Below are 13,705 nucleotides of genomic sequence, written 5' to 3'. Positions count from 1 at the left end.
TCGTTATAATAACCTTGTACAAAGCAGAATTACAGATTTTTTATGTTATTCAAGATAGGCGTAAGTTTTTTAAAAAAATAGAGAGAAAAATAATTTCACTTAATTTGTATATTTTTGCCTTTTCGTAATTTAATTTAAGAATTTTATTTAGGAGATTTTTTTTTATAGTAAGCCATTTAAGTGAAAAGAAGATATTTTGTTAGAAACTCTGCTTTATTTACAATATATTAAATGTTTAAAATAAATCCTTTGCAGTACTCAGTATCTCATATCCATAGAAGTAAATTAATAATGATTTTTTAAAACAATTTGATCAATATGCTGTGAAAGAGACAAACTTAATTTGGATAAGTGTGTCAAGATTCTTAGTTATCACGTGGCGCCCTCTAGGTTTCGTTATTTTTATGAAAAGTTTCACGCTTTTTAGTCCATAAATATGTATCCAGAGAAACTTAAAAAATTATTCTTCCTAAAAGCAATAAGACTCACTAAACATTATTCTCCACAAAGAATATATATATAAAAGCTACAAAATATGAAATATATAAAATTACTCGAAAAAAAGAACCATACTAGAAATCACAAAAATACAAAAAAAAATTTTATCATTTCTTTTTAAACACACTGTTATTACCATATTTAAAATTATTTTTAAGCAGTTTTAAAGTAACTTATTGCAGCAGTTAATAAGCATTTTTTTTAATTTTAAATATTTTCTGCTTTTTAGTCTCTAAATTAAATTTTTTTTCTTATAAATATTATAGAATTTTAGAACCATTTCTTCTCAACACCAAGTAAGTGAATTGAAAGTGTGTAGAAATAAAAATAAGATGTACAAGCCGGCGAAAAGAAAATATATATATATAATCTATGAGAACGTTAAAAAAATCACGCATTTCTATAAAGGTTAATGATGCATTCGTAGCGGATTTAGATGCTTTGTAGCCCTATGTAGTGCCCATTATACTTTTTTTTATTAAATTAGTTAGTTTCCAATTTCAGCATGTTTTTAGCATACTTCAATGATTTATTTTAGACTATTATAATTTTATTTTATTGATTTAGAGAATTTTTTCACAGATTTTTATTTATTTATCTATTATGAAGCCAGGCTGCTCGCCTTCCACCTTAGAATATATTATTAAAGCAGATTTTGGCTTTATAAATATTCTAACTATGATAGAGCAATAATGCATATAGAGATGGCTAATTAAACGCGATAAAGTATTAATATTATACTAGTGTTTGATCATCCATAGAATTTGTATTTTTTGCAAACTTATTTATTTGGCAACTAGAAAAATAAAGTTGCTTAAGGGACCTGCTTGAGGACCCTTCTCAACTTAGCGACCCCAAGCAATCTGCCTAAATGGAAATTCACCACTGGATGCATTGAAATTTCACGAAGAGCATCACTGATTAATTGAGTCTTTGATACATTATCATGTTCATTGAAATTTTAATAATTAATATTTGAAATGTCATTAGTAAAAATTTATTAATAACTCATGAATGAACTTATTGTGCCCTACCGAGTTTTATTTTTCACATTGACTGAAACATCAATACAACAGCAAAATTGTGGATTGCGTGTTTTGTCAATTGATGGCTGCAATAAAATATGCAAATTTTATATTATTATCTAGCTACTAAGCAATCGTGAATAAATTTATAGAATGAAAACTACATATTTTTTATATATAGCATATATATTATTTCAAAATACTACACTTGACAATAATCAAGGAGAAATCTGTAGTTTTTTATGTCTGGCGTCGCCAATTTGGCACAAATATAAAAACGCAAAGGTAGTTTAGTTTAGTAATATTTACGTCCCGTAGTAAAGCAACACTAGGGCTATTTTGGGACGGACCTCGTAATTTTGAAAGCGGTCAAATGATAAGGACGACGCCTGAGCTGGCACCCCCCCCCCTCTCCACACCACACCAGCGGGTGCAAAGGTAGAGAATTAGTCACAATTACGCTTTGGGTGGTAAAAATGTGCGCTTCAGACAATTTTTGTGATATTCCTACGTTATTTTGATAATTACCAAGAGAATTATGAAATTATATTATTTTTACATTCAAAAAATGTCTTTTTAATCAAATTTAGTTGTCTGTAATGAAACTCATCTTATTTTTATTAAATATTCAATCAAGTGATTATCTTTCATTGTTGAAATTCTAAAGATATATTCTATTTATTGTTTGTATAGTTAATATGAGGGATAAAAGTGTGAAATTATAGTACCACAAACGCCATGCAGTAAGAAAAGATAGTTATATTAATGTAATATCTTAGTAGTGTATGTAAAGGTGGATACATTGTTCAGCTTTAGTCCAACTTTTTTTTATAAAACATTTATAAAGTATATGGAAGGCTTTTATGCGTATAACAACGTCACCTATAAAAGGATTTTTATACTCATTTTTTTATTTGATAAATATCAAGCACTTAATTTGAATTAACTGTAGATCCAACTTTTTTTCCCCTCGTTTGGACAGTAGAACGTATTCCACAACCTCTAAATTTTTTTTTAACCTTATTTCTTTTTAACCCTGTAAATTTCCAAATTTGAAAGCGGAAACAAAAATGCCCTTTAAATATTAAAGATTTTTTTTTTTTTAAACCATGTGATCTTTGTTTAAAAAGGGGCTAACGATCCTCTTGAATCACAAGATATCCGATCTTCAGCTACATAAAATATGAATGGTTTTCCCAATATTTTAGTACTACGTGTTCCCCGATAAAGGCCTTATCTTCTTCCCATGCATAAATTTGTATACCGCACTCATCGTCCCTGAACATAGGAGTTAGGATTTAAAGCTGAATGTTTTACACACCAGCTATGAATTTCTGTCGAAATTACAATCTTTTGGGACGATTTTATCTTGCAAGTTTGAGAAGCAATAATTGAATGTAAATTTATTATTTTTACTAAAAGCAGTTTAAAACGTTTTGTAATATAAATAGTATTACTTCACATTAAATTTTTATTGCTCAGTATATACGTTAAAAATTTATTTTGCTGGGAATTTCAATTATTTATAGCATGTGTCATTTTTTTTAATAAATACATTTAGAATTTAATATAACCAGTGCCTGGAAAACTTCCATTTTCTGAAAACATTGTAAAGCTTTAAATGTGCAAGAATTCCCAATATTCAACATTCGTTATTCAAGATTAGTATTATTGATACGGGTAGTGATATTACAAAATTATGGATTGGGTAAAAAAAATGCAATTCAATTCGGTCTAGTATAATTCATGAATCAAATTAAAGTTTACTCATTCCATGCATCTAAAGAATGCTATTTTCGAAGGAAAAAAAAAGTTCGCAAAACTTAGTAATAACACCTGTTTTAGATTTCTGCTTGTGGAAAATCTTACCCTATGGGATATAAAAAAATAGGAAAATGATTTTAGAAGGTAGAGTATTGCTGAAAAGCTTAAACAGGGAAAGGAAATCCTAACTCATCACTGGTAGAGCAATTGAACTGCCCTTAAGCAAAAGATTAACTGAAATAATAAAACCAAAGCACAATCCTTCATGCAAGTTCTATTCTCTTTTTGAATTCAAATAGAAGTGAATGGAACAGAGAAAATTCTTGCATTAGACCAAAAAAAAAAAAAAAAAAAAAAAAAAAAACCTTATCATTATAAGCCTTAAGAGTTCAATTCAACATGGCCTTTTTTTTTTTCAGTTCATTTGCAAATGAAGAGTTGCATCTTGCCTTAATCCTGTTGGCATTCTGTCAAAGTCACGAACATTCTACTCATTAAATGGTTGAGATGGTCATTACAATTAAGATGGTAAATGGTCAATACAACTACCATGATAACATATAGTATACTATTGTGATGTCTTAAGTCAGAAATTCATGTATGTGTTACTCAAAAACTAAATTCCTTTTTATCTATGTTGTCATTAGGGTTTATACAAAACCCTAATATTTCCAAAAAAACGGTTTTCGAATCTTTGTCAAAAAAATAGAATAAGGGGAATATTTTATTTCGCTTATATACAATAACAAAATTAATATTAAAATATATTTAAAAAATTAAGGATAACATATGCAAAGTACTTACACAAAATAACGAAAACTGAAACAAAATTTCAAATATTTATATTATTTTCATTAATTTTAATTTCTCCCAAGAAAATAGGTTTTTAAAAAACAAAATATCCACCAAACAGTGGCTAAGTCTTGTTCTTATTTCGGACACAATATTGCCCGAAATTAAGAATACTCGTTCACTAGCTACTGAGCTTGGATTTATAGTTTCGTGGCATCAAATAACAAATTAAGTTTTTTGTTCTTTAATTCGTTGCCTTAAATAATAAAAATTCAGCTTTCAGTGTCTTTGGATTTTTAAATTTTTCTTCAGGGTCTTCAAGAAACTTATGAATTGATTTTTCCATGGCTTCTTTTAAAAAAGCATTACACTGATGAATAGTTTCTTCAATTTTCTCTTCATGAGAATTTGTTTCCACATAAGAATTCAAAAATATTCTAGACAGTATCTTACCAGATAACTTAATTTCGGTTTTTAAAGCGAAAGAAAGTACACTAGATTTCTTTGCTAAACTAGAAATGTTTTATGGATTTTGCAAATACATCAAACGAGTTGCTAATTCTACTAGTCTTCTTTCTTGAATTTGTTCTTCTAGAGCATATAATAATTTAAAACTTGCAGTGTTTAAATTATTTAGTTCATTTAATAGAAATTCAAATATACTTTCACTTGTAAATAAATTGCCATCCCGTCGCCCTAAGCTGCTACACAAATCGGCCCCAACCGATAAAATTCAAAATATTTTTTTGGCTTTCTGAAGACGACAAATATCCAACTGTTCCAGAAAACCGGTTTTCTTAATATAAAAATAAATGAATTAAATATTAATAATTAAATAGTTTTCGAATACGACAAATTTACTTTATAAAACCGGGTGTTTTTTTTTTTTGAAAAACCATCAAACACTAGTTGCCATCTCATTGAAAATTTAAGCTTTTAACATTAATTGCAATTTCCATCTGTTCACTGCCTTCTACCCTATGGAAGTAGGGTGGGGTGGGGTGATCATCAGTTTCAAGTTTTTAAATAGGTTAAAAATTATATAAGAAATCCTTCTGATTTGTCTCAATGCTAACTCAATAGCAAAGTGCCCTGAAAACTAAATACACTTTCAAAGAGATTAAATTCAATTACATTGTCAAACTGAAGCTGGATTGAGGAAAGCTGAAACTGAAAATCCCCTGAAACTTTTACGGACTTACTACCGGCATTTTGGAGTTTCGAGAAAAGGGGAAGGGAGAAATGAAAAATTACAATTATGAAGTATTGAATGACCTAATTATAAAAGTTCAATGAATTACTTTTTTTGCAAAATTAATAACCATAAACTTTCAAACATATAAACTACTACATTTTATGCAAATATTTTAAATTATCTGAATTAATTCTTTTTAAAAAAATTATCTAATTTCTGCTGCTTTTTTTTATTTTCTGATGTTTGTGGGCTTGTCTTTCTTTTGTGGTGAACTTCATAATTGCAGGAAGGTTGACTTTTATTTTCCTCATTTACAGTTGAAGAAATTTCCTCGAGAACTGCACATGCAGAGGTAGAAGCAGTTTGCTTTTCTGCTAATGTAGAAGGTTTTTCGGAGACTTTTATAGGTGACTCATCTGAAATACATGTTTTTAAGTCCTCTTGATATGTTTTCCAACTTCTGTTCATATTCAGTAAGAGATCTTTGTGAATTGGATTTTTTGAGCCATATTTTTCACATGAGGATTCTTTAGAAGCCATTAAATCATATTTAATAGTCTTCACTGCATCTAGGGAATCAATCTTAAGAGAGGTTCTATAGTCGGTGACAAGTGTATCCATTAAGTTGAATGCACTTTCCACTAATGGGCCATGGAAGCAGCTAAGGCAGGCTTTGACCAATTTAGCCAATGTAGGATACTTATAATCATTTGTGAAATCATCTTTTAAATTAAAAACTTTAGACCAATATTTATCAATTGTACACTTGACTTGATTTCCACTTTCATCAGATGTGTAGAGCATTTCTTTGGTGATATCAATATCACTCTGGTGTAACCTTATTTCAGCTTCTACTTTTGACTTTTCATTATCACTAAAAATATGGGACATAAAAGATGTTAATTTTTCAAAAGCTAATATTGTACTGGTTTTACCTCTTAGCTCTGGATCTAATGCTGTAAAACTAATTAGATATGAATTTTTAAGGGGTAATTTCTGTTTCATATGCTGAAATTTCAAAGTGAAATTCTCTTGCGTACATAAATAAAAAAATATTTCAATAAGCGAAACGAAAAATTTACATGTGCATCAATAAATGAAACGAAAATTTTACACAGCGGAGAAAAAAAAGTTGCGAAGCGATCAATGCCAAATAGCTAATACGGCGAAAAATCCCCCTTCTCTACTTATTGGCACCACGCCAGGAGAGATAAGACCTTTGAACCCAGAGTCACGTTATCGCACATCTGGTCGAACGAAGTCTCTCCCTTTTTTTTTCTGCCGCGCCTACTTGCCGAAAAGAATCCAGAAGAGAATGTCCGAGAACCGGGGGAATGAGTCATAACGCGCAATAAGGAAAGAACAAAAAAGAAGTTTTTCCCCCTTTTCACGCATTATCACTGCCTTTGGAGAAAGAAAGGAAAAGTTTTCACCACACACACTGACCTTGCATTTTCTGCTTTCAAAGCAAACAAAATTACCCAGATCAAAATAAATAATTCATTATTATTCCTACTTCCTTTTGAACGACGATCCCCGGAATTTCCGGGTATCGAAGTTCAAAATCCCCGGAATTCCGGGGTTTCCCCGGAGCACAAACACCCCTGACTGAAGCAATAATCTGGAGATTACCAAATACCTTTCATCTGAGAAAAATTATTAAATTCATCTGTTGGAAGGATTTGCACTTACAATATTGCCATTTATAAATACTGATGGTACAGAAGAGATGAAATCGCTCTTTATATAGAAACCCACATCCTAAGCCAAATCATTCAATTCTTACTGTTATTTTAAAAAGTTAACAATATTAATATTTATCACATTATAACTATGTCAAATAATAAAAATATCTAGTCTATTAAAAGAATTGTAGAATTTCATTAAAAAGTAAATCTGTGCTACTGTAATATACAGATAAACTAAGCCACTAATTGCATTATAAACAAAAATAATTGCTAGGGCATTTTGTGAGACATTAAAGGTTTTGATTGGCTGGAATGTCAATTCATTTTAAATACCTTAGTTGAAAAATTCTTATGATTAAGGATTAGAATCACCATTATAGGTTAAAGATAAGAAAGTAAAACATCAACGCCGATATTAAAAACAGATATAAAATTAACAAGTAGACAATCTAATTTAGAATTCAAGAGGGAGGAATTCTCAACAAGAAAAAAGTTCTTAAATTATAAATTTTGAAAATTTTGTACAGAAAAAATTAAAATGCATAATGTCACTATATTTATATAGGGTTCTTCTAAACTAACAAATAAGTAAAAGAATACAACAAAAAAGTGTAGAAATTTGAATTTTATTTATTTATTTAGCCATTGATGTTGCACTAGCAGCAGCAGCTCCATGTTTCTGTGGCTTGGCTTGACCACCCTCCCTGAATCCATGTCTAAAAATATTAATATTAACATAAGTATTAGAATACATACCAAGTACAAAATAAACTCATTTCAAGATAGCTTAAATTACATATAAATTTTATTTACAAGAACCCAACTATAAAAAAATCCCATCTTAAATTTTAATCTGTATTCAAGGTATCTGTATTAAGGTCACAACACTCAAAAATTAGTAAGGCTATTTTTATGAAATAACTTGCTTTTAACTATCTGCATTATGGAACAGAATTAACATTAAATTATTACAGCAAAATACATAAACCTTAGAAATTAAACGGTGACTAAACTTATTTTCTGCTTAAACAGATTTTAACGCATTATTTCGATTCCATAACTATTAATGAAGCAAAATACATCTCAATCTTTTAAATTAAGCATTAATCATATTATTTATCAAGAAATTCTATTACAAAGTTCGTCCAGATAAAGGAATGAAATTATTAAAGAATTAAGTTAGCTCTAGTACGACTGACCCAATTAACTCAAGCATTTACACAAGTTCACTATTCACTCAAAAACTGCAACAGAAATTTTAAGTCTTTATTTATTAAAAGATCAAAAGTTTCATATTTCAAATATATACCACTGTTAATCTACAAATCTTTTAATATAACACAAGCTAAGCATCATAACAAATAGTAAACCAAAAATTTCTAAAAAAATTATTAGAAAAATGTTAAAGCATATATAAGTTAGAAAACAATCATTACTAAATATTCAATTATTGTTAGCCTCACATACAAGCATATTATATAATATTCAATTACTCTAATTTAAAATTAAGTCTAACTACCCAAAAATATGTTTAAAAGGATATAAGATTCAAAGAAACAGTCATATTATGAATGTTATTATACATCAAAAAGAGTATACATATTATAATTCTGCAAAGTTACTAGAAAAGTCAAAATTCTGTGAAAGGAGAAAAATGATATGAAGATACAATAAATACAGAAACCTTTATACAATTAGAAAGTATAAAATTTCTGTATCCTAAAGAAATAAAATATAATTTTCTCCTTGCTAACCATTTAAAGAAAAAAATTAAGAATAGATAAAAACATCACTTAAAATGTTGTTAGTATTATAATATACAACCAAGTCCTGGATATGAAATGCTTAAATCATGGGAAAAACCTTTGGATAGACTAAAAATATCAATCCGTACGTACCATTCATGTGAATTTCAATATAAATTCTCTTAAAAACAATTATTTTAGCATAAAAACTTTTTTTTATATTATACTACAGAAAAGGCAAATGTTACAAAAAAAAATGAACACAATTTTTCCTGTTTAAATGAGTAATTCCTTATTCCAATAAATCCTTATGTGTAGTTTAAAGGCAAACGGCTTCTCATAATTTCCAAATATCTTTATTTAGGCATTTGTAATATTTATCATTTTAGTCCTCAAGCATTCTGGAATTTTCCAATTCTTAAATGTTAAATCCATAAGATGTAGGCTTAATACCAAAATTTAACCAGTTATGGGAACATACATATGTCAAGTTGGAAATTTTATCAAACAATTCCAGGTTTGCAGTAATTACAGATACCAGTTTTGAAATAACTATTATTACAAAGTCTTTATTTAATAACTTTCATAAAATTTATATTAATTCAAACTTTTATACATTCTTTAAATTGTTACATGAAGCTTAGTAAATGGAAAATATGATTGAAAAATGATTTTATTTTAGAAATATTTTAAATTCATTAAAATTGAAATTGTGTGAAAATATATGGTAAAGCTAATAAGGTGTTTAAAAATTATGATTTTTAATTGGATTTATGTAGATTAGTTAAAACATTTTAGCAATTTTTAAAATATATCAAGTATTTATCATAACAAATAATTTAAACATTTAAAGTAGAAGATTAAAACAAAAATATCATCAATCAGTTTTCTACCTTTATTTCAACATTATCAATACAATGAAAAAATTGTATATTTACTGTGCTGTAATGAGTTTAAATTTCCGAATGCCCACTTTTTCTAATTATAAGAATACGCCTATTTTTCTTTTCGTTTATTCAGTATAAATTAATATTTTAGAAAGAAACCATAGTTCAAATTATGTTGAGAATTCAAATTATCTACTACTCTACATAATTGGAAAATAAATCATTTAATGATAAGTTAATATTAATTGTCTAAAAATATTTAAAAATATTTCATATGTATTTTCCATTTATTTTTAGCTGCCATCATTTTTTTTCAAAATATGTTCTAATTTAATTGTTCAATAAAGTTTTATTATAACTTGCATTTATCTTCTTAAAAGTTTTATACAAATACTATACTGGAAATAATGGCATTCCAAGGGCATATACATTAAAGCTAACTAAAAAATATATTATGACTGACAAATTATACAAGATATTTTTGAAAAATATACAAATAAACTTACCTAAATCGCCTCCACACATTCCTAAGATGACGAAGACGGCCAGTGCCAGTTGTCTTCCTCCTCTTTCCTTTTACACTCCAGTTATCTACGAGAATATATTCATTTAGTTATGAATACAATTCAAATGAACATGTTTCTACATTCGTAGAAATTTATAACTATGCCTAACTTATCTTCTAAAACAGAATTACAATATAACAATGTTTAAGCTATCAACCAATTAGAGCAGAGTATATTTTAAAGTATATATTAGAGTATATGATCGGCAAAAGCATGTGACTGAATGTATTGATACACCACTTTGAATTCCAGTATAACATAAAAACAGTGTATAATGAATTGAATTAACATTAAGAAAAAAAAGTATAAGGAACTGAAATTGATTTCATTAAATAACTAATTTTTTTAATCTTAAAATGATATAAAGTCAATTTTTGTAAAATAATTACTTTAAAAAATATAAACAATTTCCAAAAGATTAGCCAGCAATTATTTATATAGATAGTCAAGCCTATTTTGACACTTGATTATAACTCTGCTTGAAGTTTATTTCTTGGTGGGTGTTTTTTTGTGGGTGTTTCTTATTATGTGTTTTGTTTTATCCCTTTGACTAAATGGACTTTTTGATGACATAAACATTTAACAGCTCCATCAACTAACTGAATGACTCATTTCATTGCAGCAGTAAATATATTTAATAGAAGTCTAAAATCTGTATGCCACTCTGTTTACAATTTGTTACCAGTTGACAATAAGTAAAAAAAGCAATTTACCACATGTTATTTTTTATATATGTGTATAGATTTTAAAACAGGATTTTTTTTTTTTTTTGAAAAGGGAAATTTTAAAAGATACAGATAAGGTCAAATAAATGTTGACTGAAAATATTATCTAACACCTGAAGCTTCTTTTTTTTGGGGGGGGGGGGGAGGGAGAAAGGTGACATTTTCTAGAACACAAGCTATTAATTTCCAATTCTTCATCATACCAATAAACATAATAAAATATTCTTTATATAATTGTAAAAAACTTTACTGCCAATTGAACTAGCCATACGAGTAATAAATACACAAACTTCAAATTAAAATACGACCCAAAATTACAAGTAAAAAAAATGAATGACAATTGATCGAACAGGATGGAAAATCAGGGTTATATTGAATATCATAATTATGGCAATGAAGTAATTTCACTGCATATTATCCTTCTGGAAATTATAACAGTTCAGATGTGCTATCTTAGGATACTTGTACTTAACAAAATACACTTGTACACAAAATATACTTGTGCTTTATTAAATTCCTGCATACATTCCATAATTTATTCTGTAGAAAAAGCTTTCACTTGAAAAATAAAGTGATATAAAATTAAATACTATTATAAACTAATTATAGTTAAAATTTCTAATAAAATTAATCAAATTTAATGACTATTAATGCACTTATTTTAATAATAAATATCGCCAATCAGTTGAAGTTGGAAATTTTGATATTTCTCGTATCTAACATTGTATCATGAACATTAAAACAATTGATTTAAAAGAAAAATCAAAACCTAAAAGTTATAAAGTTCAACAGGAATACAAGTTATAAAAACAAAAGCAATTTTAAGAAATCTTTTCTTTAAGGTCAATGCACATAAAACCTTGCAAGCAAAAGAATTTATACGAGTTTGCAAATTTCTGAACTTGATATTTTTAATCATGAAGTAGCACCAGCATTTTACAAATTCTTTGGAACTACTACTAGAAAATGGCCATTTCACTATTTGTAGTAGGTTTCAATTAATTACAAAGAATCATAAAATATAATTTAGAAATTGGTGGAATTTGGGAATTGAAAGGTGAAATTGGTTGTTAATTATTTAGGAAACATAATGTAATTTAGTTAGAAAACTTAATGGCAGTATAAATTATACCACTTTTCATGTTTACACATAAAATCATACAATATACCATTGGATAAAACAAAAGTACTAGGAACCAGATTTTTCACAAGGCAGAAAAATTACAGCTAAACCTATTAAAATTTACTGAACTACTATAAGGAGAAATTTTAAACAAATTAACACATTTCATAACTTACTGTCTTAAAAATGTTACAAATTGGTGCTATTCGCCACCATGTTCCCGATTCCCCAGTATAACCCTATATAAAATATTGTTAACGATTGTTAATTTTTAAAAATTCAGTTTTTCTAGCCTCATTTTTTGCATGAATTTTAATAGCATGATATTCATCTGTATAAGAGGTTCCTCACCGATATAAATTTCTTTAGTCTATTTTCATCTTTCATCATTAAGAAACAATTTATTTTAACTTTATATTCCAGAAATTTCATAAAAATCTTAATAAAAAGAAATATGAGTAAGCATTTATATATTTAGAACTGATTTTGATAAATACTTACAATGTCTTAATCTTTTATGTGGGTATCCACACTGTGCACATAGTGATTTCTGAATGTGGTAACTACTTCTACCACATCGTCTGCATAAAGTGTGGGTCTTATTTCGCCTTTTACCAAAACTTGATGTACCTTTCGTCTAAAAATGAGAGAATATGTATGAAAAGAAATGAAATTGATTCCTTTAAAGCATGCAGGAAAATTTCCAACAATTAAAAATTTATGACAAAGAATTTGATATTTTATATTAAAATATAATCATTCATACTTTTCAATACGTGTAATGCATTCTAGACAATATAACGCAATAGAAATTCCTATTCAAGCATTGATAATTGCTATACAGTATACTTAAAATGGCCGCTTATCTTAATATTTAGGGCTAATAAAATTATAATGACAATATATCGATCAGCAGCATTTATTTGAGGTCAAAAATCATATGCTATATAAGAAATTTTTATGCATGTAAATTTAATTTTGAGATATTTATAGATATGGAATGCGATATACAATTATTCATGCAGTAGTTCCAATTTTTTCGTCCATAGATTCTTTCTCTTGCATTATATATGGCAAGGAAAATACTACTTAAACCACCACTTGAATTAGAGAATATACCTAACAATTAAAATAAATATGAATGAAAAAGAAAATTGTAACTCCTTTATATATTACACCGACTATTCGTATTGATGGATGGATATACAAAATATACACAAGAAAGATATGAAATATAATCGTTTATTAAAAATTAAGTATATCAAATAACTTATAATGTCGGAATTTAAAGAAAAATTCAGTATATTATTATAGATTTATTAAGATTGCTACTTACCATTTTGATGAATTAGAAAGGTACACGAGCTATACAAATTTAGGATTGAGTGAACACTTCTTCAGTTCAGTTGAGTTTTCCTCTTCAGTTCGAGTCTTTTGGAAAAAGTCAGTTACAGTTACGAAACATTATTCACTGGGATTTCGGATAAGCCTACTTTTCAAAGCACAGAGGATAATTTTTATTCAGTTTAATTAACTTGTTTTCTTTCGATTTAAATAATTTATTTTCTTAATTAATTTACTAGAATTAAAAAATAGTGCACGTAAATGATTATTAAAAAATCGTGTAGTATTATTTATTCACGTTTTTTTTAATTATGCAAATAATAGAAAAGAATTAAAATGAATAGATGATTGTA

At 27.5% G+C, this 13,705-nt stretch overlaps 1 protein-coding gene across 1 annotated transcript; it reads right to left on the bottom strand.

Annotated features, from left to right (window-relative positions):
- Positions 1 to 7,572: 7,572 nt before the first annotated feature.
- Positions 7,573 to 13,462, bottom strand: LOC129963309 (probable 60S ribosomal protein L37-A). The gene is made up of 4 exons (XM_056077600.1): positions 13,345 to 13,462; positions 12,510 to 12,645; positions 10,101 to 10,185; positions 7,573 to 7,678 (listed from the first exon to the last, which is right to left on the bottom strand). Exons 1-4 carry the CDS (start codon positions 13,345 to 13,347, stop codon positions 7,597 to 7,599), a joined length of 306 nt encoding a protein of 101 aa, XP_055933575.1. The 5' UTR covers positions 13,348 to 13,462; the 3' UTR covers positions 7,573 to 7,596.
- Positions 13,463 to 13,705: the final 243 nt, after the last annotated feature.

This window comes from Argiope bruennichi, chromosome 3, assembly GCF_947563725.1.
Source record: "Argiope bruennichi chromosome 3, qqArgBrue1.1, whole genome shotgun sequence".
In the NCBI taxonomy this organism is placed as follows: domain Eukaryota; kingdom Metazoa; phylum Arthropoda; class Arachnida; order Araneae; family Araneidae; genus Argiope; species Argiope bruennichi.
The sequence above is the reverse complement of the archived record's forward strand: the minus strand, read 5'-3'. Positions and strand labels throughout refer to the sequence as shown.